General features: G+C 33.3%; 2 protein-coding genes across 2 annotated transcripts in view; both read right to left on the bottom strand.

Annotated features, from left to right (window-relative positions):
• Positions 1 to 11: 11 nt before the first annotated feature.
• LOC115443602 (T-complex protein 11-like protein 1) lies at positions 12 to 5,439 on the bottom strand. The gene is made up of 9 exons (XM_030169102.2): positions 5,002 to 5,439; positions 4,462 to 4,659; positions 3,995 to 4,115; positions 3,565 to 3,771; positions 3,136 to 3,286; positions 2,671 to 2,834; positions 2,196 to 2,377; positions 1,907 to 2,073; positions 12 to 1,651 (listed from the first exon to the last, which is right to left on the bottom strand). The coding sequence occupies exons 1-9, from the start codon at positions 5,094 to 5,096 to the stop codon at positions 1,455 to 1,457; spliced, it is 1,482 nt and encodes a 493-aa protein (XP_030024962.1). The 5' UTR covers positions 5,097 to 5,439; the 3' UTR covers positions 12 to 1,454.
• Positions 5,440 to 13,368: 7,929 nt separating this feature from the next.
• Positions 13,369 to 27,594, bottom strand: part of LOC115446772 (alpha-(1,3)-fucosyltransferase C) — a 45,795-nt gene continuing 31,569 nt past the window's right edge. Inside the window, exon 2 of the mRNA XM_037436318.1 lies at positions 13,369 to 13,826. Coding sequence (XP_037292215.1) covers positions 13,544 to 13,826 — 283 coding nt within the window. The 3' untranslated portion in view covers positions 13,369 to 13,543. The remainder of the gene's footprint in view (positions 13,827 to 27,594) is intronic.

The raw sequence follows: 27,594 nt of genomic DNA, 5'->3' as shown, positions 1-27,594 counted from the left end.
AAACACATCACTATACTTTATCGATACTTTATTAGTGCGGCATCCATTGGTTACAAGTAAACAAACATTACCAACATAAAATTAATTTGTTCCTTCCTTTGATAATAAGAAGCTGTTTTAGATTGACAACATATTCCTTACTATTTAGTTTTTGTGATAATGTGAAACATAGGTACCAATTTTACTTGGTAATAATAATTTTATTAGTCATAACATTTTTCACAAAAGCAGTTAATTATAATAAATAAATATGCAAAACAACGTACTCAAAGAATTTAACTAACTTCTCGTACATTTCGTTCCACTTTTTTTTTTTGTATTTTATATAATAAAATTACGTAATCTCAAAACTGGAATATCGAAATATCTATATGGGATATAAAAGATTATGTTTTTAAAATTGAGATATTAAACATCTAAAAATAATTAGGGCATATCCAAATGCTATATCCAAGCACATGATTTCATGTGATTGAGCTCTAACAAATATTTTTTATATAACAGCAGAATCCTTTAGAACGCTTGATAATTTCATCGTATTATAATAAATACATTCATAAATAAATACATTGCTTTGTTGTATAATTAAATAGAAAAAATCTAGATTTTTCGCAGAGTCTGATATTTATCAGATATTTTGAATAGTTTTTCATTTTATTATTTTGTATAAAGCACCGTTTTATTGACTAGGCAACAACGATATACAAACACGGAATGCTTAGCTCAATAATGGGTAAAATACATTAAGTCGAAACTGTTTTGATAATAGCTATAAATGCTTTTAAATTAGCTTATCATTATATGGTCTGAAGTTGGTTGCAAACACCGCCATATTGTTTGGGATGCTAACAAACATTAATCATGCTTAACAACTAACTTCATGACGATCATAAAAATTGGCGTTAATTGTATGTTACCATACTTCTAGCTGGCTCTGAATTCCATCATCATCAATTGCATCATCTGTCTAATACACTTTCAAGTCCACAGTCATCCGTTGTGACTTCAGAGCGGACTACGGCGATACAATATCATGTAAAAATGCACTTATTTGAGAACCATTTAATATTTGTGTATAAAGTTATTTGATCAATATTGATGTGATGGATTCTATTGTATATTCCATACAAATGACTTGTACTGAATTTCTGAAATGTATGTTTGCTTATAAAAATACAAAAAATCTTTCTGTTAGTAAAAATTAGGCGGTAAAAGCCTTATTATTTTAGTTTTTAAAATATGAACCAGTCACTATTCTACAGTTTTCAAGAGTATAGAATGCTGATTTCATCACGACATGTATAAGTCAGCTCATTGTAATAATATTTCTTATCGATATAAAGAACGAATTTATATAATGAATACATTGCATTAACGCACATAATAATACGTCGTAGCATAATTATAACAAGAACTATTTTTACGTGTTAAAAATTGATACTAAACAGATTCTTTTAGTTTCTACTCAATTCTTCAGCAATTATGTCCATGTAGTAATTGGTGAAGACTGCTTTGTTGTGCATGACGTAGCGTAACAACGTGCCAGATATCGACGTCAACTCGCGTGATAAAGCTGACAGTCCGACCGGAATCTGACGCGATCCTCCGGCGCAAACCAGGATTATTTTGAGAAACTCGAATACTCGTTGGCCTGAAAATAAAAAAAATCGTAATTTAATCTAATAATCTAACCTGTTTTGTTCATTATTTATAAATATTTTTCTGAAGAGAATATGATTTTTAATTTTATTATAACTTATTATTATGTGACACAAAACAAATTCAAATATCTAATTGAGAAGATTATGACAAGAGCTATTTTCTTAGGACAGGTTGAAAGTTACTTTCTTACGTCGCGTCGTTTCTTTTTCGTCATGTCATAAACGAATATAATAGAAGTACTCACGAACAATCTCTCGGACTCTATGTTCAGGGTCCGCAAGCGAAGTAATCTGTGTTCTAATGAGTTCTTTAGTTTCAGAAGTTAACGGCTGTTGATTTACATTTTCCAGTAGTTGATCTGTCACCAGGATTACTTCTTCAGCGACTGATGGCAGCACAGCTCTTAATTCACTATGAGATAAAAAAATATTAGGCTTCAACATACAAAAAATGATATTTAAAACAGCCTTATATTTTGAAATATGCTGTTAGTTTTTTTTTAACCATAAGCATAGCCTTAGTATGCTACTCACATATCATTAGAAGCATCATCAACAATGATGATGATCTTGTCCTTGAGCGACTGCTTGTGTCTAGCAGTCGTCTCGGGATCACTGGAGCATGAGGGACTGGCCAGCAGGAGCGACGCGACGCATATCAACCGGTACACCTGTGTGCCTAGCTCAGCGAACCTCGGAGCATCCAGAGCTACAGTCTGAAATGCAATGAAAAATTAACATAGAATTAGTCCCTTATCATATGTTGAACATTGAATACAGTAATATACACAGGATGACTTCAAGTAAAGTGGAGGTGAGAGAGAAGAAATATTAATATTAATTCTTATTTGTAGTAAAATACACAGAAACTATCTACATGGACAGCTGAATATAATACAAACAGGTTACAATTTTATTATGAATGAAAACATCGTTTTATGACTGATATAACTTACTTACTTAACATTATATGTACTTTACATCATGTCTATCAAGTTCAGAAACTCACCTCTGGATATTCTTTAGAGCCGTCCCACTCTAACAGTTCGAGGTAAGCCTTAGCCAAGGTTTGTGCTGTAATATTTCTTATAACAACCTGATCTGTGACAGGTATACTTAATCCAGTCTTGTCTATATGCCGTTTGAGCCATTCGCGGGTGTGCTGTAGGCCATCTAAAAACAAAGCAAAAAAATTTTACTTATATTACATATATTTGACTGATATGCAAATTTCTATAAAGGCAATTGGTCGTTAAACTTAAAACTGGTGATTGACTTATTTGACTCATGTTTATAAATAATAATCTTAATTCACTTACTCATAACTTATAAATAAATCTTACATACTGTATAAACAAGTTTATAATGGTGTGCCATAGTTTGTGAAGTCAAATCAATCGTTATTTTTAAATGGACATATTTAATATTCACATAACTAAAAAAACAATAGTATAGAAATGAAGTAAATATTAACCTTCAGATAGTTTGAGCATCTCGTCAAACTTGGTCCGTTCGTACTGCACACTCTCTTGCTGGACATGTGGACGTATCATAGCAATGAGTGTGTTAGCCAGGTCAAGTTTCAGTACTTCTAATGTTTCTAATATCGCGCGAAACACATCTACCTGAAACAATTAGTAACTAATGAATATTTTAAATAACAGTATCATTCACATTAACTCAAAATTGAAGAGAAAACAAATCACTTTTCAACATTTGAGGCCAAATTTACCCAGAAGTAGTATTAATAATTATTTGAAGGGCTTACAGTATCCAGAATCTTATCATAGTTTTCACTGAACAGAGACTAGCTTATCTCAGAAGGCAACTCACCATAACAAAGAAAAATGTTGCTGAATTGTCCAAAACTGTAAAGTAATGTTATTGTTACAAATATACTCACTGTGTCAGTTAATGTTGAGATATTCTGTATCATCTCATCTCTAGCGGGAGCTGCGAGCTTTGCCATCAAATCCATAACAAACTTAGCATACTTGTGGAAGTCTAGGCTGTTGTTCTCAGCCTGCTGCTTGATGAAGTCTGTGTCTAGTACTTCTTCGATCATCTCTCGAATGCGTACATGACGTGGTAAGAGAATCGAGAATAGGCCCTGTGGAAATTCCATGAAATTCTAATTAAATTTGGTTTACAAGGAGCATGTTATAATCAAATAAGTATGCATTTCCATTAAAGTATAGTGGAAACAAAGTGTAGGAATTGGCAAATTAGACTTGAAATCTACTGTCCCACATGATATCATATGTAAACATTCAACTTTTTGTAAAATATGTTTCTGCTTTGCAACATGGAAATACTTTTTTAATATTTTTTACCTGTTTCACATCTTCAAGTAATACAAGAGCCTGTTTGTATTCTGGAGGATCAGAATTTAATTGTTCCCTTAATATATCAAAGTATGCCTTGTGCATTGTTTCCTTTACTAGTTTTTGATAACTGAAATATTATTAACAAAAATAAATACTACTGTTAAATAAAGGTGTGTTAAAATTATTAAGTCAAGGTTATTAGATAGGTTTCTTTGTCTTGTTAGTTGTTACATTACTGATATACTTAACAAAGAATTTTTATCTGCTAAAAACAAAAGTTTCTTTTAAAAACATAATTAACACAGTTTATTGCTTTATAATAAAGCATGTTCTCTAAATACTTGTGAAAAATAATCATTGTTTAATTGAAAACTGAACATAATACTTTCTCATTTAATTTTATCAATGTCAATAATTTGAATTTAAAATATGTTTAGGAAATACAAACAAAAATTTTTTTTTGCTTTTTTTACCTGTTGTCTGGTGGCTCAAAAGGCTCTAATTTGAAGTCTTTGTCAACAGCAATTTCGTGTGCCAAGGCCATGTTCTGCATGCCATGTGCCGCTTTCATAATATCCTCTAGAGTAACAAACTTAGGGGGTGAGGCTCCTGTAATAGTGGAGCCACGGACTCTGAACTGAATAGGCTCACTTGCATAGTAACTGGCATTCCTGGAATGGAAGTTGATCGAGTCCTTGTATATGACATATTGTAGATAAAGATAATGCTAATAAATAATGTTTTATTTTAATATGAAGTGAAGTATTTGTGGCTGCAATGTGTACCACCAGAGTATTTAGGTCAGTCGATTTTATTGTACTATATCGTGTAAACTTTAAAATAATTAATAGTTAGATAAAGCATATTATATATTCCTTGTACTTATATTATGATACTAGGAAAAGCCTGATATTGTTATGCTTAACACAAAGGCTTTATGTTTTAATGCCTTTACCAAATCTTCGATATTTATCCATGATTTAAAATTTCATAATACAGTAATAATGACGTACCGCGATCCAGCTGGCACAGGCTGTGAAGGAGTCCTGTTTTTATCCTTGTCAGGTCCTTCCGATCCTGAACTACTAGGTCCCTCACGTTCACTCATCACGAAAACTTAATATAAACTGAACAATAACGTCAGCAACAAATACACAGTCTCCTCTCCCCTATAAGGTAATACAACCACTCAAAAGGCACATCAAAAATCGCCAATCATTTGCAATCACCACCTGAGTCATATAAATATAACCTAACTTTTAAAACAAAGGATCACAAAATCTTTCAAGTTACTATAAAATTTCATATTGGTATGTGATGGTGATTATTTTACTATTGTTCTTATTGGATAATTTCCTTCGTTCTATCTCTTATTTCTAAACAAATACTCGTAATTGTTTTTATTCACTTGTCAATTTAGTTGTCAATCAGATAGTTTTAAAATTTTATTTGCACTTTGCAACGACATTTAGAATTGTACAGCCTTGGAAGAAAATTAAAATAGGTATATATTTCTCTTGGTAAGCTAAGTGGTAAATAAGTAGTAGCTAAATTATCTATATATATATAAAAAGGAATCCCTATTTCCCTTGGTCACGGCATCACGCGTGAACGGCTAGATCGATTTCACAATTTTTTTTTGTTGTGTTTGTTATTGTCAGGAGAAGGTTCTTATGAATGAAAAAATTAAAAAAATTACGCGGTAAATTAGAACATTGAAGAAAACTTAACGAAAATATTAATTTTACGTAACTGTCAATTGTTTGAAATAATTGTCAACAATTGACAGAATACGCCATGCAAATCATGCAAATTCATAGTTAAGAAGGGACAACTTCTGTTGGGTCAGCTAGTATGTTATAAAATATGTTATCTGAGACCGTCTAGATTTAAGGGAATTCTCAAGTCTACGGAAGGAATATATTTTGATCTTAGTAGGTACTTAGTTATTTAAAAACAAAAATCGAACTATTAAATAAAATTGCGACTGCGTGTTGCAAACGTTTACCGATCCGGGATGTGTTAAAGTATTATGTAGTCCGATCTTACACCTCACGAGTAGGTTGTAGATATTTAAAAAAATATATATTTGAAGTAATATTGTATAGACATGTAAATGAATAACAAATGAACAAAATCAGTTTTTCACGAGAGTCTAAAAAATATTTTGCTGAGATGTCACGTTTGCGTGGATAAATTTGACAAATACCTGTATACTTTTACAAGTGTAAGATCGGATCTCAGCGCATAGACGTGTATAAAATTTTGAATAAACAATCTTGAAGATATATTTTCTTTAAGGTTAGTACTTACCATATAGTTTTTTTCTTGGGTATCGGACCCCGCAGTCAATACCGGGGGAAACCCGCGAATGGGATACCGGAATCCTCCGGCTTAGTGACTGCAGGGTCCTGGAGGAAAGTTAGGAAGGAATAGCTGGGAAGGAATTGTGAGGGTAGTATCACGGTCCTAGGCACACAGTTAAGTGTCTATACCTCATGGTTGCCAATTCACATTGAGGCCTATGAGGGCTCGCGAACAGCTCCTAGCCTTCTCTCCTCCTCCCATCCTAAGAGGTTTCCTTATCATACATACGATTACTATTCCATAACAAATCAGCATTACATATCTACTCACATCACATATTTAAATTTTGCAATTATTGACTCATCTGTCTGGCCCAGGAGTGTGATGGGATATTTTCGCGAACAGATTTTCCTAATATACAAAAAAAAAAAATTTTAAAATAAAAAAAATATGATCGTTTAAAGATTTTTTGAATTGGCGGTTGAAATTTTACTGAATTATATTTTTATTTCAAACTTTTAAAATTAAATTTCGTTAACATTGAGCCTCAATCTTTATTTACTTATCCAACACCTTTATTATTTACCACCTTTACCACACATTCTTATGAGCCCAAAGAGTGGTGATAAGTTGGGAGTGGAATGGACTGCCGAGACGAATGTCCGTAGGTTCAAAACTTAATGGCACACATCTCTAACTTTTCTGTTATATCTGATTGTTTTAACTTTCCCGCAGACTACTTCATATGGCAGGATCACCTCAAGGTTGTCATATATTGGAAATACCACCAAGGTAACAGTATATCAAATTTAATATAAGCTTTTTATTTGAAAACATGTATCAATCAGGCATCGATGTATGTTTTGTGAGTTGTTGTTCCTTTTAAAAAATAAAAGACTTTTAAATCAATGAGACCCGTGAAAATAGGAAATGAGCGGATGTACTTCAACGTATATTCTTTTCGCTTTTTCGACCCCACTGCACCTGATGGTAAGCGGATTGGGGTCCAGATAGAGTGGCAAGGTATTTGAGTAATTTTTGTTTTTTACGTTTATCATATACTATAGATATATTAGTATATATTTATTTCACAAAAAAAATGACGCCTGAATATATCTTCATAAATTATAGCTAAGAACCATCTCGATCCTATCAGTTTTCACACAAAAAAACCGCACCAAAGTTAATCCATTCATCTGGTAGTTAAGATGCCACAGAAAGCCATACACGCAGATACCCTCCCTAAAATTAATAACACCCCTTTTTTTCGTCGGGGATTCAAAATGAATAACTAATATAGTCTACTTCAAATCTATTCTGTTTGAGATAAGACTGGGATTTAGTCTGGTTTGCTTAATCCAAGGAAAAATTATAGAAGCTCGCGAAGTCAAGGAGGCAATCTAACTTGTTCACAAACAGAAATAGTAACTAATTTACCTACGCAAATGTACTGCTACCGTGCCGGAGTGCCGGATTGCTTTTTCTATTTCATTTTAAAACTTGAGAAAATTTGCCTTCATTTCTGCGCTTTCTTTTAAAGATATATTGAGTTGTGATGGAACTAATCTACAAGTAAATTTACGTTTTTGTTTTCAACAGCATTGTTCTTAAATGGATTTATGTTTAAGTTTTTTGGTCAAGTTTCAAGTGTCAAATCACCCACAAAAATATGCAGAAAACGGAAATCTAACAAAGGATCGTGGTCCTGATAATAATGATATTATTACATTACCAATAAGACAAAAGCAGGTTATGAAATAATAATTTTAATTGATTATAATAATCGCAGTACGGGTTCACGCAATCTTTCTAATCTGAAGTTTTAGAGGGTGCTCTCTGTTATGGAGGGGTATATATAGTTCTTGCCGTCTGGCGAGCTACTTGCTTGTCCCGTCAGTAGTATAAAAATAAAACAAATGCTTCACAGCCGAAATTTTAAAACTAACCTGCATTTTGTTTTTATTCGTGTCAGTGTTTTCATTACTATTAGTCTTAGCTCAGTTTTTTCAAAGCGAGATCAAAATGTTAAACTGTAACGCTACGGTGCAAGGACGACTTGTGAAAATGTTTAATGGAACTGCCTGTTTACCTTGGAACACAGTTTCGGAAAGTTCAACCAGAAAATTAGCTCCCTCTTGATGCTTATAGGTTCTATGTTGAAACGAAATGGAATAATTTATTTGAATCATTAAAACATTAAACATTGTTTAGTTTTACTTATATTTGTTCTCTACTACCAATTTGGAAAGCAGTTTCCAATAGAGAAGAACGGGCAAGAAATTCTAGTGGTGATCTTTTCAAAATCAGTTCATATTGTTGCAAAATAGTAATTTTCATTTTCTGTACGAACGCACAATCTTCTCAAGAATCACAATATAATTAGTTCTTAAATTATTTAGTTATACATATTACTTAAACGAATTGGCAGATTAGTCCACAAAAGGAGGACCCGTTCAAGAGTATGATGCATGTGTCGACCATCGGTCTCTTCAACCGTGTTTCGAGGAAGTGCGCCACAGACAGACAGAGTATGTCATTCCTAAGCCGCTTATAATTAATTATATTATATTTGTTCAGTCTTCTGAACTTCTCTATGTTTAAAGAAATTGTTGCGTATCTATTTATTTGATCGGATAACTATAATTATAGTCTATATAAACGTATTCTAGGTACAGTGATGTACATTATTATCTTGTCGAGGAAAGAGAGTAAGTACATAATTATTAAGAAGGAAGAATAGGATGTTACTAGCGGAAAAAAAGCCAATTTCTTTTGTAGCGCATAATTATTACCAAGCTTCTAGTTAAATAACCTTCTCGGCTTGTTTATTCGCTGCTACCTGAAACCATGCCCGTAAACTAACGTTGACACTCAAGATTCGAATCACAGTGACTTGAGTGCGTGTTATCATATGCACATATAATTAATTGGCTTAATTCCCTCAAAGTCCATAATTTTGGCATATCTTGTCCGCTTTCGTATATCTATTAGAATTTATTAGCTCTTGGAGAATTGCAGGCCGATTAGAAATTTAGATGGGGCTCGAACGCTCGCAAAAACTATACTTATGCGAAAGGCAGCCAGCGGGACGACGAACGTTTAGCATAGTAATTAACTGTGTTTTGGCCCGTGAAAGATGAGCTTGGAATTTACGTGGAGATGAGTCCTGATACATGCGGCTTAATAACTGAGGGGAATTATAGCTTCATTTACATCTGTTTGTGTTTTCCATCGCTTTGTGTGTGAAAGTTTTATAATTGGTTCAGGGTGACAGAATGGCGGGAAATATTTTAGTGATGTTTTGGGATCGTGATCATTTCGACTAGTTGGAATCTTTTTAGCTTTACAAATTTTGATTTTAAGTATCTTCTAATTAGTTACAAATTCGTAGTAAATTATAACGTTTATATGGTTGAAATCAGGGATGTCATGGATATCAAATTTCGGATCTGGATACGGATATGGATATAGGAATAAAATTATATCGGTTTCGGATATGTAATTATTTCGGATTATCCTTTAGTTTCGGTTAGGGATAATATATTAAAGTAAAATAAAAATAGTATGTACTACAGTAGAGCGTCGATTACTAACTATCGTTCGTCGTCATCGTCAATTACGAATTAATTATCGATGAACTAATTAGGGGACATGGATGTTCTGAAAACCTCTGTGTTTTGATTTGAGATGAAGTTTCAGCGAAATAGTGCTACTTCCTATCCGTGAAAAGTTTTTATCACACTGTTTACATTTTGCAAAATTAACATTAACTTGATCAAAAAATCTCCAAATGAAACTTTGCTTTAGACGCATTTTGTCCTTATAAATCAATTTAGTTACGTAATACAACACTTTTCCTTCACTTTATTAAATTAAGTATATACCTACACACAAATAAAAGATGACTATTATGAAAGAGGTTGTTATGACTAAAAATAACAAAAAAAAATTATGCATGATTACGTGGCGCGCGAGCGGTGAAAAAAAACCTGTCGTAACTTTTGTAACGGATACGGTTAGGTTACGGAGCTCCATAACATTCCTAGTTGAAATAAGTAAAGAAAATAGATTATTAAAGAGCATAATATAACATGGGTTTACTATGAAATCCAACACAACAAATAAATATAATTACAGTGCCTTTTTATTTGCTGTTTATTAAAATGTGACGTGCGTATAAAATGTACAAGTTAATTGGTATTCCGAAAACAAATTAAATGAAAATTTCGTACAAAATCATCTGCGAACTAAATTGGTGCTATATTAATAGGGCTGCTGAATGGAGCTGCTCATTTACTAATTACTTGTTCATTTACAATATATTTTGAGTGGGAATGTCAGCGGACTACATTTTAAAATGATATTGATGTTTAATTTACACTTTATGTTTTGTAAACATAATGTGTTAATACCGTATATTGAACATCAGAGTATGTTTTGAAGCTGATTGGTTCGCGTCTATATGAAAGTTCCAGTGCTATTTGACTGAATAAAATAATAATCAATACTTACTAAAAATATTTTAGTTGATAGATTTAGTTTACTGGTGGTAGGTTTCTCATATGTCCGCCTGGGTAGATATCACCGCAATGTCTATTTCTGCCGCAAAGCAGCAGTGTGTAGACACTGTTGTGTTCCGGTTTGAAGGATATTGTAGCCAGTGTAACTACTGCATATTATAAGATTTAACATCTCATGTCTCAGGATGGCGAACGCGGTGGAATACCAAACAAAACTTTGTGATTCATGGTATTGGATGATGTTTCTACTATTTATGGGTGGTCGTATCGCTTAACATCAGACGAATGGCAAGCTCGTTAAACCAATAAAGAAAAACAACTATCTTAGTGTTATCTCTTTTTTCGAATACATTTAATTCGTTTCTTTAACTGTTTTATGATATATCAATATTTTAATCAAACATATTATTCCAAAATGAAATCAATTTCTATATGCCTATAGCCTAACCATTGCATAAAAACAGGTGCATGCAAGAACTTTAGCCTATCGACCACCGGCTATAGTAAGCCGCAGAACTTTCTTGAAGAAAATCGTTCAAGAAACAATTTCTTAACTCTTCACACGGCTGAGAAGCCGAGGTTCATTAAAAATGAAGCGAATTCCGACCGCAAACAGCTTAGTATTGGCGGCTTAACTTGAGCTGCAACTTTCCTCTGACTTATGTACTTACCTCACTTAATATAGAGCTTATCTGAAGCCACTGGCGAATAGTTACTTATTAATCAAAGCCGTAGGAGATTTGATTGGTCCCGATTTATTGTCTTTTCGATTGGAATCAGGGGTGTTTGTGGATGCACATTTTTTTAGGTTATATTGTTTTGAGGTAGAGTTGTAATCAGGAAAGGATATAATATAATATCTTTATTCTTTTTTGATTTTTCAAACAATTAGGTACATATTAAAATAATAAAATAAAATTAAATTGTAATTGTGTTATTAACTTAGACAGTAGGTCTGCAATAAATTTCGGTAGATAGTGGTTTGGTAGCGCCCTCCATATTGTAATCTTAAAGTTATATTGGTTTTTCATTTTTTAAACAACTACTTAATTATTATAAGAATGTGTTTTTATACAGATGTGCTCTAAAATATGTTTTATATTTTGTAAAAAAGGAGAATATAAACGTTTGAGTTTAGCTTATCTTAATATTTTTAACAAATAATGTAGATGCCATATACTGCGTAGTACGTGATACGAGTAAATATATTTTCTCCCTCTCTTGAAACTTTGCTGTGCCCGACACGGTCCACGATTATGTCTCGCGTATTAAAATGTAACATCTTATGTATAAAATGACTGTGGAGTGCAATAAACCTTGAATTTAAATAAAACGACTTATAATAAAAATTAAATATTCATATCCATCCTATTCCTTTCTCACGTAAAAACATTAATCGAAAACGCTTTGCATACACTATAAGTAAAAGTGGTGAAGCAATCTGGCCAAAAACAGGATTTAAAGTTAAATTAACATCGCACCCGAAGTGCGGACAATATCCGATGAATATAAGGTTTTATCATACGTTGTTAATCTGTTGAAATAATTTAAACTTTTAATCCGATCGTGCGGGGCGCGGGCGTGATTTTGTTCGGCCAATGATTGTGTGCTGTTGGACGAATTGTGTCGTAAATGTCTGTTGAATATAGTCTAAATTATGTTTTATTAATTGAAGAAATTTTGATAATTAGTAACTAGAGATTGGATAATTTCGGTCTGAAGATATCATTAATCATAGGCATTTTTAAATATAAGGTTGGAGGAGGTTTTTTGCTGGATAATAACTGTATATAATAATAATATCAACCCTGTATGATGTACTGTCCCACTTCTGGGCACAGATCTCTTCTAATAAGAGGGTTTCAGGCCTTAGTCCACCACGCTGGTCTACCGCGGTTTGGTACACTTCACCCACCTTCATAATTCTTTTGGGGAACTTCTAAAATATGTAAGTTTCCTCCTGCTGTTTTCCTTTATCGTAAAGCATGCGATCTTTCACTAAGAATACACACATAACTTTTTAGAATAGCCAGAGTTGCGTGCCCTTGGGTTTAGTGATTACAGACATTCGTCTCGGCAGTCCGTTCCATTCCTATCTAGGCCATCGCTGTTGTTTCTGTATGTGCAGACGATTTTGTGGTTAAAACTAGACGTATTAGTTAAAAAAATCAAATTAGAACTTTGAAACCTAGAGCAATATCTGTGATTACAGAAGTTTTAATTGTCAACATGTTGGGTTTGGTGTCGAATAATTATAACATAGTTATTGCGGTTTGAATATAACCCAATCATAATTAAGTAGAATAATGCATGCGCGTTAACGTTTTAAGCTCTGTTCATTAATTGGTAAAATAATTTAGTGATGATTATATATTAACTTATTACTCTATGTATAAACGTTTAAGTAACACATAATTAGTTTTTTTTCGGATTTTGTTGCGGTTTTTTAAATTATCGGTTTGAATTCGTCCCGAGACCATGAAGGCTAAAATGTCTTTGAAACGTCGCGTCGGGAGAAAATCATAATATAAAAAACGGCGGTGAAATCCGAAAAATAATTTTTTTTCGAAGTCTAATATTCGCGTAAACATAAGAAATCATAACACAAAATTATTTTGATAATGAGTTTAAGTTAGTCACTGTTTAGTCATACTTCCATAGCCTCATTCTATAGTAAAAACACTCTACGTTAATAAAAATTGTTATGCGGTTTTTTATATCCAACGTACTAAAGAAATCTTGTATAGAAAGCACACCGATTCTCGTACTCGGGGTTCCACCACTTCCTGAACTCGGAGTAACTACCCTTCTGCACTAACCACGCCGGGTTGTTCAGAGTTTCGCACAGAGCGCAGCCGTTCAGCATAGGTGTCGCCTTTATTACATAGTGATTCCTCCAGTTAAAGTATTTGAAGTACTGTTCCTTGTGTCTCATAAGGTTGTGGATGCTTCTTGCCAATTCCTTTTCACCGAGTTCTAGTGCATTTAGGTAGGAATGTGGTGGAAGATACCTGTAAGTGATTTAAGGATGATTAATTGCATTAAGGTTATAGCTTAAGGTCCATTTCCATACATTTTGTTTCACCTTTAATCTGGGTAACTAAACAAGTATTGACAAGTAAAGAATTTAAATTCACGTCTAGTTAGTGATTAGTTCTCGCAGTTGAAAGAAAAACGTAAAAATAATTAATGTGCATGGATATTTCGGCCTTTAAAATTTCGTCCTAAAAAATTTAAGGGCCGAAATATCCATGCATATTAATTATTTTTACGTTTTTCTTTCAACTGCGAGAACTAATCACTAACTAGACGTGAATTTAAATTCTTGTTTAGTTGAAATGGACCTTAAGCTATAACCTTAAATAAACAAAAACAGCGCCATATACAGGAGATCTTGTTCCGTCCCTTCGACTCCATTTTTTTGCAATTAAGGGCGTTTTAATTGAAGGAATAAAATTTCAGTAAATTTAAATACTATAATCGATTACTTTTACATTCAATAGCATACCTTTCATAATTAGCTTGACCATAGACAATCGGCACAGCGTTATACCTATATCCGTAGACGACGCTATCCGTAACATAATCTTCAGCCAGAGAATCCTCCATTGCCATATAGAAATGGTAAATCTTCCTTAACTTCCAATAGCACGCATTCATTGAACTCCTACTGCATTCTACTCCACATTTACCATAAATGTCCACACTCAAATTGTATTTCGCTAATTCGAAGTTAAGGTTTTCTAAAAACACCTCTCGTTTGCTTCGAGACTCACATTTGTCTAAAAATATTGCTGCCGCCTTATTCTTAGTTACCAGTTGACTTTTAAACACTTCATCTATCGGTTTCATGTTTTTGAGCCATCGATAATCATCTTCGGGGCCGTCATAGTGGACATTGTGAATGGAGAAGAATTTATTGCGAATGATGGAGTCAGCTCTGTAAAATATTGTTTTAGACAATATTATAATAAGCGTATAAATAGGCTTCATAAGAAAAAAAAATTGAGAAAATATTTATCTTACACGAAAGCAAAAACTTCGATGCAAAGTACAAATAACAAGAACATAATGTCTTGAAGATATTTGTTATTTATACTTACCTATAGCTCCAAGTCCAATTAAATATATTGTCGTACACAGAATTGCAGACAGGATAATTATCAGCAGAATCATTGGCTGCAAATATGAATTTTTGGTTGGTGCTTCTCAATCTTGGTATGTTATGCGGGCCTGCACTCACATCTTGCAAATTGAATATTATACCATCGAAATATCTCGTATCTTCGAACAAACTCTTATTTTTTGTAATATAGCAGTTTATTTTCCTGCATTTATTAGTTATGAAATATCTCTGTCCTTCCTCTTCAAGTCCGTGGATATTTGTCCAAATCAATAAATGTTTGAGGTCTGGTAAAAATCTTATAATTTTTTTCACAATTGTAGGTCTCATTGGCGTTTGTGTTACTATAAAACTTAATGTTGCAATCGTAGCTATATGGAATAATATTTTTAAGTATTTTATGGCACGGGCCATTCTTTGGTATAAAATAGAGAACCTTGTTAAAACCACTGTCGCAGTAGCGTCCGCTTTATTGAGTGTTGTGTGGCAACTTTGTTTCATTTCTTTTTTGTTTGCAAACTTTCTTAACAATGTGTATTTCTTAGTATCGAGCAATGTCTTAGTATTGTTCACGTACCCAGTCTTTTAGGAAATGTTGAAAACGTCACGAATCTACGTCATAGTTCGTGCAATTCACGATGATACATGTAGAATGTGGATGTATCTTCGTGAACTCGAACTGAGAAATTTTAAATCGGCTTTTCTTTTTGTTCTAGTCCCTAGAAACATTTAATATTTGTGTAACTAAAACATATTGAGAAATTAAACATGACAGTCTGCTAATAAAATATATACATCTCTGACATTACGATTTGGCGCGCTTTTTTCCAAAATGGCGACAAAACGTCGTTCGAGTATTGTGCACATGATGTGGGTCCGAGTGGACGAAATTGTTCACGTTTTTTGAATAGCCCGCCCGATTAATGTTGCTACAAGGAAATCAGTTTGATGGACGCTTTACAAAATGTTTTTTTTGTTGTGAATGTGACGAAGGTACGAATGTGATTCGGAGTGAGAGAAATTTTAATAATAGTAAAGGTAAGAAATAGAATGTATTGAAAGGTTTGCGTTTGCATTTAAAATTAATTTGTAGTAACCTGGCAGGCGAGTACGGAATCCTGTATGATATTAGAAAACCATAACACCACCTAAAATAAATCAACTTCAACCAGTCGCCCGACTAGAAAATTACCTGTCACAAAGGTAGAAATCCAGTGCACAATCTCGGTCCATATGATACGGAGAGCATAACAGAGTTGTGTCTGATTTAATAGATATTGTTGGTGCTGTTCAGTATTCAGTGGGCGGCGGTGATTTTCCAATGAGCGGGCTGGCGGGAATGCAAAGACGCGATGTCTTCACTGAGCTGCGGACTGTACCGGCTTATTCCGGAGGTTGTTTTCAATTTCTTTCGTTTCTATAAGTGAATAATGGTAACAGATTAGGAGATTGAATACTTTAATGTAATTGAAAATGTTGCACTTTCCATCAGTTATAGTATATTTAATCGATACAATAGTTTGGGTTTCAAAAAGGTTTTTAGGATGGCGTCTTATATTGCACATATACTTTCTTTTTTTTTTCACATGGCTACCACTTCACCCGATCCTGATTAACATTCTGTAATGGGATAATCAAATCTTATGTATTCCGGTAAAACTCGTGCACTTCCCGTTTCCATAAAACGCTTCCCTACGTAGGCATTCTCAAAATTGTTTCCCAAAGAGTTGAAACGCAATTCCACCGAACAGTTTCAGAATAGCACATCGGGCTTAGGTAACGGAGGTCTCGTCTCGCTAATGAGATTCTTTGGCTCGCGGTTTGCATTTCAGATCGGATTCGCTCTGTCTCGTGCCGCACTCCGTATGCTAACACTGAACTACTGATCTCGTTTTCTAATGACATATTTATGTTACGTTTAGTTGACTACGTGTATTACTGTCTTTATGTTATTAAGGAATTGTTGTTTTAGATGGGATTCCTTGATAGCATTCAAGAAATGATTGTAAGGACTTCTATAAGTATGCAATGACTTCAAATTTGGTTTTCTCGTGTTGTGTTTGTTCCTAGTTATATGCTACGAGATTTAATTTGACATTATCAACATACATAGAAATAATTTCAACTTATTTTTTTTTTATAATTTGAATTATTATTACACAAGATCTTGAGTTAAAAATAACAATTGATTAAATACATTAAACAAACGAAGCGACGTGAAGACGGTGATTTACAAATAAAAATATTACCTTAGCAAGTTATAGTGTACACATAAGGTTTATTCGACTGATATCAGATAGTGTAGCCGGCATTTTCTCTCACAGCACCTGACTCCAATTAACGATTACTACCTAACAAGAACCGGTGCAATTCACAATAACTGGAATAGATAGGATGTTCAGAATGGTTCGAGTCCAGATTACAGCTATAAACAATTGTTATCTAACCAAGTTGATTAAGAATGTTCCTATAATTCCGTGGAGCAAACATTTTGACGAAGTTGAAATTAAACTACTTTTCAGATTCTATCGCGGTTTTTTATATTTTAGTTTTCTCCCGACGTTTCGAAGACTTTGCAGCCTTCATGGTCACGTGTTGTTCATCCGCAAAGTCAAAGTTACAATATCTACTTACATATTTTAATAATTATACAATTTTTTAAAATTTTAGCTGTTGGTGGTCCGATCTATCCAGAATGAGCTCACAGTGCCCTGAAACACGTCGGGAGAAAAGTAAAGTATAAAAAACCGCGATAGAATCCGAAAAGTAGTTTAATTTCAATGTCTAACATTCGCGTAAACATAAGAAATCATTATTTTGACGAAGTATTCATTCTACGCTTTTGTCAGAACTAAGTATATGTTTACAAGAATTCGTTTCAACGTTACTATAAAAAGTCCTTATTTCGTTCAAAGTTAACAGTAGATTTTGTCCCAATTTGTCGTATGAATGACATTCAAAATGTATTTACAAACGGAATATATTTAGCGTAGTGCGATGTAACAATATTGTACAATGCGAGAGAGCATACAAAAAATCCTTTTATTGAAACTATCCCGCCCTTTATACATTATGTATTAGGTTTTGATGTGATATGTCCATTAGTTCACGACGGATCTGACGTGCCTTTGGTTTCAGTTTTGTATAAAAAATATCGAATTTTTTGTCAGCTGTGCATTGTTTTATTGGTTACATAGGAAAGTTTTGGCGGGAAATGTAAAAATATTTGCAGAATATTGTCATGTTGATGTTTATGAGTTTTAAAATAGGTACTTTAGTAGGTGAATCACTATTCTTGGCGACAATAATATTTAGTTGCCTTAAAACTTAAAAACTTAAAATTATTTTAAGTATAGGCGGGTTAAACCTAATCTTTTTTAGTGTGATCTCCGATTTATATTCGATTTTTATTGTTTATTTATTAGGTTTTTATTATAATCAGTTTTCCGAGGTTTAATTAATTTTAATAACATGCATAATTTTATACATTTTAATATTTTGAAATGTTAAATTCTACGACACGTATCGGAAATTGTCTGTACAAGATTCCAATATTAGAAGCCATGTCGTAAAGTGAAACGGAAACGTGTAGCAATAATGCGAACATATCTGCAATATTCAGTTTTTGCCGTACCTTATCCCTGGAGGGCCACTCTATATGACACATGCGTGGGACAGAATCTCAAATGGGCCCCTTGAATACATTTCCTCATCTTATATGAGACGTTAGCTTTTTGTCGCCATTTTTCTAGTCTGTCCTCGTGATATATTTGATTATTTTTTATGGTTACTATAATTTATTTGAATATAGAATTCGGTTTTGAATTTAGAATAAGTGTAAAAATATTTCATTTGGTTCATAAGGTCAGAAGCTATGCAACATGAAATTATTATGCACCTACTATGTCGTTAAAAGTTAATCAAGCCTTTTTTATTGAATTATAATTTAACATATTATATAACTTGCATAAGATTAAATCAATACATGTGTACAGAAAATTACGTCTGTAATACCGATGGGTAAGTAAAGCATGTAACTCAGAGCTACATTCCACAAACACTATTATGAATTATCTGTTTCAATGTATTGAGCTCACACTAAAATCTTTCCTAAAATAGAAAAAACGGAGGTGAGCGAAACAATCTTTCTTTTTTACTTTTCCATAGTCGGGCAAAAACTAACAGTAAAAACAGTGCAAAAATATCTATGTTTAATGTTAATTGTCAGAAATTGTTTCAAATTACTTGTAATGTAATATTTATAGTGATAATTAGGGAAATTACGAAATTTAAGATAGTTTAACCACTGATAGAACTAGTAAAATCAACAATGCACGTAATCTTACTAAGTTATGTAATAGTTACCACTTCTTTTTTATTTATTTTATTAGGTTCACGAAACTGGTTGTACACGGTATACAGAAGAGTTCAAGACAAAAAATATTACATTATGTTCATTGACAAAAGTGAACAACCTTCTTGAAGTGAACACAACATGCATTAAATCTAAATTTCGGCTTAACTATATTAAATATCAAGAATATAATATAAACAATTAAGGTAACAATGTTAGTAACAGTGTGAAATAATACTGAAAAAGAAAGACTAGACAAAAATAAAAACAATGCTATAAACTTAATAAACATAACATTTTAGGACCTTTCTTGCGCTCTACTAGTGCATTTGGCCATGCGGTAAATTTTGTATGATAATTATTTATTGAAATCATGCTCCGTTAGCTATAATGAATGATTTAGCACCTCACTGGGAAGTGGATTTGTCGTAAAGTTCGTCTGGTTGGGCACTCCCGTTTTATTATTTTTGATACAAAGCACCTCATAAAGCACTGCTGCATTTAGCTTTGAAGAACATTGTAGTAAATGAAATTGACCTTATATCTTTACACTAATACGTAAAGAAAGGGTTTGTACCCCGTTTTAAGAATATTGCGCGTTCCGTGGAGTGTTAAACTTGGAATAATTGAAGTTCATATTATAGCAGTGAAGAGAAATAAAATGTATGTTTAATATGTGTTACATATCGCACTCTTAATAAAATAATGACCTATTTCAAAATTGATAATTTGTGGCAGTCGTCGGAAAACTAATATTTGTTTGCTACCTTTTGTTTTGAAGTTGCTATAAAATTGAGCTTATTAAAGATAGGTATAAAATTAAACTTGTAGCATGAAAAAAAGGGAAAAAACTAAAAGGTCGCAAACAGAAATTGGTCGTTTGACGATTCCCACAAATTTGCAATTTTGGAATGGGTCATTATTTTATTAAGAGTGCGATATATATATTAATTTCGACCGTCGAATTTAGACCACCCAACGACGACAAGTAAGAATGAATAGTTAAGTTGTAAAGCCAAAGAACGTGGTACAGCGCCCTCGCCATGCAGTGCTTTATAATTCATTTTCTGGTGGTGTTGATATTTCTAAATAAGACGGATTAATGCCATGTTTCGCAAAACTTTGCCTTACAAACCTTAAGGACATGTCAACTAATCAAATAATATTTATGATGTTTACGTAACAATCGCCGAAGTACCAGGCGAACATAACAGCACAGGAGCATCGATCAAGCGTGCTAACGGGCCGCGCGGACAGGGTGACCACGCGTTTCGTCCACCACCATCTATCTTCATCTCGGTGCCGCGCCGCGCCCGCAGTTTCCATTGTATTAGTCACCGAGTTTTGTTTTTTCTTGCATGGTAATGTTTCTGTTATGCACACTCATAAATTAAGATGAGTTTATGTAGTAGTTTTTTCATGTGAGTATTTGTTGTATGGAATCATTTTGTATGTTTAGTATTTCGGTTTATTTGCATTTATATTTTTTGAAGATCGTAGAGTAATTTAAATATTCACAAGGCATTTATTATAGGCACTTTTAGTATACAGTTGTTCGGTTTAAAGTGACATTTCGTCGTAGACAGCGAGGTAAATATAATATGACAACGTTCATTAGGTAAGTAAAAGTTATATATTATGTGATGTTGACTCTAAAAGCAAAAGTCATTCGGAGTAAACAATGGACACGTCCTCCCAATTGACTGATAGTCCGCGAGTAATGGGAGGGATTGAGTGATCACCCTCCAATCTGACAAGTTAGTTCTACTCTTTCTCCCTGATGGATGGAGCGAAACATGTCGATTTTGCGCTAATACGTGCCCAAATCGTTATTGATTAGCCTTTTTGTTTTCCTCGTGTTTTAGTTATGTAATAATTTCATTAGACTTGTCTTTCAACATATTTCGTATAGATATTTTCCGAAAATTTTCAGAATTAAAATTAATTAAAATTATATAATTGTATTAAAAAAAAAAATGAATATAATTTTAATGAATCCTGTATTATAAAAGGTGATGCCGACATAATATACATTTTTTTCTCACACGGGTAGGACTAGCGACCTATTTACAGTAATCATAAAAGTAATAAAAACAAAATAATACCCATATTATCATTAAAATGAATGTGTATAGATTATTGACTTGAATTTCTTCAGCAATTGTAGTGTTTGACTATACAGCCAAACATTAAAGTAGAGAAATAAAGACTGGGAATAAGCATTTTACTCTAAGTTAACAGAACCCAAAGGCCAACCTAATTTTAGAAACTTCATAAAATAGTTTCATGACAAAATATAAAGAAAAACCTTTTAATTTACTTGCAACATATATGTTATCACTACGTATAGTAGATTTTAATAATAAAAATATTTGATAAAAATTATAGAATTTTTTTGCACAACACAAAAAAAAAACATGGATGGCAGTTTGTTAGGAACCGTGCTTCACACTACCTTATTTTATTTTAAATCGAAAATAACATACATCAACGTCATGGAAAAAAGTGATCAATTCTGAAACAAACTACAATTCATAAAAATAGTCTGTAATATTTTTTTTATTTGTACACGGTTAATTTACCCCAATGCACCTACCGGTAAGTTGAATAAGATCCAATAGAATAGCGACTGACGAGAGATGATTGCCCCTCGGCAGTCGACACAATTGACAACATTTCAAAATGTAAACATGCCTAAAACAAAAATACCGTTTCTTAATTTTTCCACTCTGAGTTCGATTATGAATTTTTAATATTTTTTTAATACTTAATTTCGAAGAAAAAAATTAAAAACCGAAAAATGCTTGATGACGTCACATATACGGTTGAATGAAATAGTTCCTCGGTCCACCTTACTATTTATTTTAAAAAACTAAGACACCGTCATTTGTCAACGTCAAATGTCAATATTACAATAGATACGTCACAACTGTTACTTTCAAAGAGAGAGAGAGAAACAAAAAAGCAGTCACTTTACTTCTTTTTTACTGCAAAGCAAAGGTCATTGTGTTTTGAGCCGTATATTTGACGTCATTTGGTGCTCACGTCGTTTTAGAATAAAACAAAATTCAAAGTGAAAATCATGAATGAAAATATCTGATTTTCGAAAAAAGAAAAAATATGGGTCTCATAATTTTAGATCTAGTTTCATAAATATAAAAATTTGGGTATGTTGAAAAAATGAATTGTCGTCAATTATGCCGGCCTGTTGGAACCGGATATACTGATCCCGGAACGCCACACTTACGTGGGCCACTATGGGTTTTAACACCTTGTGTACACAGCTATCCTGGCGGATATAAAATATATCCTACCAGCAACTAGCAATGCATGCGACTATTTGCTATGATAATTGTATATATTGCGTGTGGTAATGCCATTGATATCGTTAACGGTATAGTTTACATTTGAAATCAATATTTGCATTTCTGCCGCTTAACGTAGGGTCTCGTCCACGAAATTCAGTTAGCGGTGAATTAATTTTATATGAGTTTGTGTTTGTTTAACCACTCGACTCGACATACAGACTAAACAGATTAGGATGTGGTTCTCTAAGACGCTCTTTAAAAGCCTTAAGTAATATAAATTTATTTTTGCGAGCGACGAATTCCAAAAGGATGTCGATGGTCTTATTATTAACCTAGCGTCTTAAGAACCTCTGATTAAATAGATCTGAGTATTTAAAATATTGCTAGGGTACTATGACAGTTCGAGAGATCATTTCTATCATTTCGAAAACTATACGAAATATCCATCAGATATAGAACTATCGAAAAGATATTTATAATCAATTGAAATCTAGTGTTTTCTCTCTGCATCTAAAAGTCTGTAACATAAAAAACCAGGTACGTTATTAAAGCAATTCTTACCATTGTTGATAACAAACTAGCCGCCACTAGGTACTTATTAAGGGAAGTTATAGAGCCTTGTTTAGTGAAGAGTCAAAACTACGCCGTGTAAAAACATTAAAGCAGTTATTTACGATTATTATAAATGGTATGAATCACTAAAGTCCTCTACATAGCGAAATAGGCTAATATACATTTTGACATTCGTACAGATGAGTTATGTTCCTTGGCGTATTTTTAGCATCAAGGATAGTTTAGTGGAATCCACCGTTAATGCACTTTTTTGCCCTGTAAACTGATTTTGAAAACAGCAACATCAGAATTTCTTCGTTCTTCTTTGGTAGAAACTGCTTTCCAAACTGGTAGCGTAAAAATTGGCGGAATCTAAATAATGTTGAACGTTTTGGTCCAATCAATTTTAGGTGCTGTGGAACGCGTCCTTTAGCCAATCCGACGCTAACGTCTCGCAGCGGACATTCGTCTCCGCGGACACGCATTTACATCAACAATAAGCTAATGGACTCGGCGAGATAGGTCAGGCCTTGTTTGAATTATTGTAATTGCTGTACACGCCGAACTATTGGGAATTTTGCACATCATTTCTACAGGGGTAGCGTTTGCTTGCAGGGAGTAATCAATTATACGTAACCCATTCGATTATATCAAGCTTAAAAATATCTGGCGATAGACTCGCCCCCTATCACATCATGGGACGGTACACTCTTGGAGAAAAGTGGGTGCCCTGGTTGCGCCTCTGCATACCTCTTCGGGGATAAATGCGTGATGTGTGTGTTTAAATATCTGCCATATTGAGGCGAATATAACTATGAGTCTAATTTACTAAGTAAAGGATGCTAAGGGCTGTATTGAAAGGTGCAACTCAGTTTCGCTTTGAAGTCGAATTAGCTGAGACGTTGTCAAATTAAAGTCAACATCTTAAGTAGTCGCTATTTAATAAACAAATATCAACATCTCAAATGATATCTTAAGTCACAAAATATGAGGGATTTTGATAGCTGAATTATATTTATTAATCAACCGCGATTCAGTTGAGAACAAGCTCTTAAATAACTACTTAAGCTTTATTTAATAGTACAATACATTAAGATCATGCTCAACGATTCATTGATTTATTAATACGGCTCAAGATCTTATAGACCATTATATTAATTAAATATTTATCTATTCTTACAAAAAATCATGTAAATACTTCGAATGCAGCACTCAATATTAATTTACCAATACCCGAACAAGCCAATATTCCCACTCCAAATACACTAAAATTTCCCAACATCTAAACCGAATATATTCACAAAAAAAGCCATTGTAAATTCTGGCTGTGTTAAAAAATGACAAGCCGGCAAAACTGTCGCGCGCCAATAAACTGCAATAGGTCCAGATAGTGGCTGTCAGAGTCAACCGACAGCGTTCGATGAAGAAAAAACAACTGTGACGGCCAGTTACGGAAAAATCGTTTGTAGATTTTGCTATTTCCTCTTTGTTATTTAGCCAGCCTTTTCAGGTTCTGGCAATTTGGTATACATCGCGGTTTTCGAGTTGTATTGAACAGTCTTTTGGCACTTTAAAATTTTTGTACCAAGGAGTTCTACCCATTTAGAGTGAAAAATATAAGAAAAATCATGTTAAAGGATGCGAAACGCAATACCTATCTTCTATCTGGTAACCATAAAGACATGAAAATCAGTACCATACTATACTAGTTAGTACATGGCACGCTAAAGATAAGAAGATTGAAAGAAATTGAGTTGTAAAATGAACCTTAGCTCCAGATGGATAGAAACTTCTTTTACTCACATCACTTTCATACTCATAAACACCTTCGTATTCGTAAAAACCATCTTCCAAAAGATCGTTTAGCACATTTGTTCCGAAGTATACTTAGGTTAAAATGAAAATCTAATAGTCTTAAAGTAGAGCATTGAATAAAATTCGGATTCCCAAACGTCCCTCCAAGTTTGCCGCTAAGCCTCTCACAGCACAGAACTGGCGCCGACTTGGAATCTCGCCGCGAAACTTTGAGAATTTTTAAACTCTTTTTTAAATGGAACCGAAAGTTGATACGATGGGGATTTGGTTTGCTCTTCTGTTTTACATTTGACTATGGGACGATTAGGACTATATATTTTAAATTGAATAACAATAACGTATTGTTTATATTATAGAATCATTTTGTCATTGCGTTAACGAATGAAACCACATGCTCGTTACTTTTGCTAACATTGTGCCAAAAACATGATTGAATAACTAATATTTCCACGAAAATTCGTGTTTTACTTTTCTGATTTTATGATTCGAACTGTAAGAGAATTTATAAATAAACCAGCTTTTGCCTGCGGCTGCGCGCGCGTGAAAGTTTTTCCGGGGTAAATGTTTCCCCGGGACTAAAAGTATCCAATATAACTTAGGAGTAAGTAGTATATCCAAAATCAGTTCAGTAGTTCCAGAGTTTAGCCCCTACAAAAAACAAAATCGTCCTCTTTATAATATTAATATAAATAAATAATCAGAGTACTGAATATTCAGCTAGGCATTATACCTCACCGTTTGAACTGAATAATATAATTACCAATAGATTCGTTTTCACACATATTTCTCTTATAAATACGTTTTAATAAACGGTGAACGCAGCGATAGTTGTGTCGCACGCTGGTAAAGCGATCGAAACTGATTAAACTCTATAAAATCTTGTTAGTCTTTGGCTTTTATAGACATTAAACTTGTCTACAGTAACTATCAAGTAAGTATAAAAATATATTTCACAATCACGCCTTTATACAGGGTCATTTTGACATCGCGTTACTAAATGAAACCACATACTTATCTACTTGGAAATAACTTTACAATAAGTTATTTGAGTCGTAGATGTAAAATAAAGAAGTGTAAGTTTCGAAAAAAAATAAATATAAATAAAAAGTAATTTTAATTTTAAGTGCCCTAAAACCATTACTACTACACTAAGAGAATTCGTTGCAGCGGCAACATCATACTTTCAGTCATCACATCAGAAATACACTCACGCACACGCCATATTCGCATTCAACTACAAAATAATAAAAAAAAATATGCAAACTAAAACCAGGATTTTTCGTGAAAATATTAGTTACTAGTTGACCCGACAGACGTTGTCCCGACTTAACTATGAATTTGCAGCGCGCATTCTGTCAATCGCTGACAGTTATTTCAAACAATTAACAGTTATATAAAATTAATATTTTCGTTAAGTTTTCTTAAATTTTATATTTTCCGCGCAATTTTTTTCTTTCATAACAACCTTCTCCTGACAATAATTAATACAACAAAAAAAGAATTGCGAAATTGTTCCACCCGTTCACGCGTGATGCGATGACCAAGGGAAATAGGGATTCATTTTTATATAATATATAGATTAATGGATGATTTTTGGCACAATGTCAGCTAAGGTGAAGACGAGTATGTGGTTTCATTTAGTAACGCAATGTCAAAATTACCCTGTATAAATGGCGATGAGAACTTTCGACTGATTCCATCTAGAATTGAAGAAGTATAATATGATCGCAGTAAACATTTAATAAACCGATTTTTGTTGTTATTGAGCTCCTAAAGAAGAAGTCCTATGTCTATTGTCAGGAATCACTATCTACAATAAAATATAAGCATACTGTTGGTAAGTAGTTTCGTATATGAAAAATCTCAGAGTCACATTTTTAATTAAATTCAAAAAAACAAACGATATTTAAATCGTACATTTGCACCCGTCTGTACCTAGTTGGTCTCGAATTGGCGGTGTTTTGACATGGAAATCGCGCCGTCCGCGGTGTGATGCAAATTAATGAATAATCCGCTTACTGAGATGCGGTCACAATGAGTTGACTGTTCGCGACGACAGTTGGCGCCCATCGATCGCTATCTACACCTTAGAACAACTCTCGACTATGGATATTATGCAAGGAGTCAATGTCTCATTAACGTCTTACCGCCATCGATTCTTATTATAAAACAAAGTCCCCAAAAGCTGTCTGTATGTGATCGAATTTCTCAAAATCTACTGAACGGATTTTTGTACGGTTTTTACTAAAAGATAGGGCAATTCTTGAAGAAGGTTTAGGTTAATAAACTATGTATTAATGTAAATTGACTAAAATAAAACGATTACTGTTAAAGAGGTCGCGTGATTGTAAAAAAACCTTGTGGGTCGGGATTTACGCGAGAAAACATTTTGACACCCTGATTTCCACACAGGCGAAGTCGCGGGCACAGCTAGTTTTCTATAAACGATCCCAAACCCTCTTTTTGATTTATCTCAAAAATAGACCAATAATTTTTTTTGACATGCTTACAAATGAATTAAGGTGATTGGTTCATTTTTGGAATCGGATTGAAAATTAACATTGGGATTTATTAAAAACGGCTGTTAGTCGTAGAATATTGGTTGATGTAAAGTACATGACGTGATA

Source organism: Manduca sexta, chromosome 7 (assembly GCF_014839805.1).
Source record: "Manduca sexta isolate Smith_Timp_Sample1 chromosome 7, JHU_Msex_v1.0, whole genome shotgun sequence".
NCBI lineage: Eukaryota > Metazoa > Arthropoda > Insecta > Lepidoptera > Sphingidae > Manduca > Manduca sexta.
The sequence above is the reverse complement of the archived record's forward strand: the minus strand, read 5'-3'. Positions and strand labels throughout refer to the sequence as shown.

Excerpts from the sequence above, each read along its gene's own strand:
- LOC115443602 (XM_030169102.2), bottom strand. The coding sequence starts at position 5,096 with ATGAGTGAACGTGAGGGACCTAGTAGTTCAGGATCGGAAGGACCTGAC. Across the intron at positions 2,835-3,135 it reads GATGCTCAAACTATCTGAAG|ATGGCCTACAGCACACCCGC; the intron begins GTTAATATTTAC and ends CTTTGTTTTTAG. Across the intron at positions 2,378-2,670 it reads GCTCTAAAGAATATCCAGAG|ACTGTAGCTCTGGATGCTCC; the intron begins GTGAGTTTCTGA and ends ATTGCATTTCAG.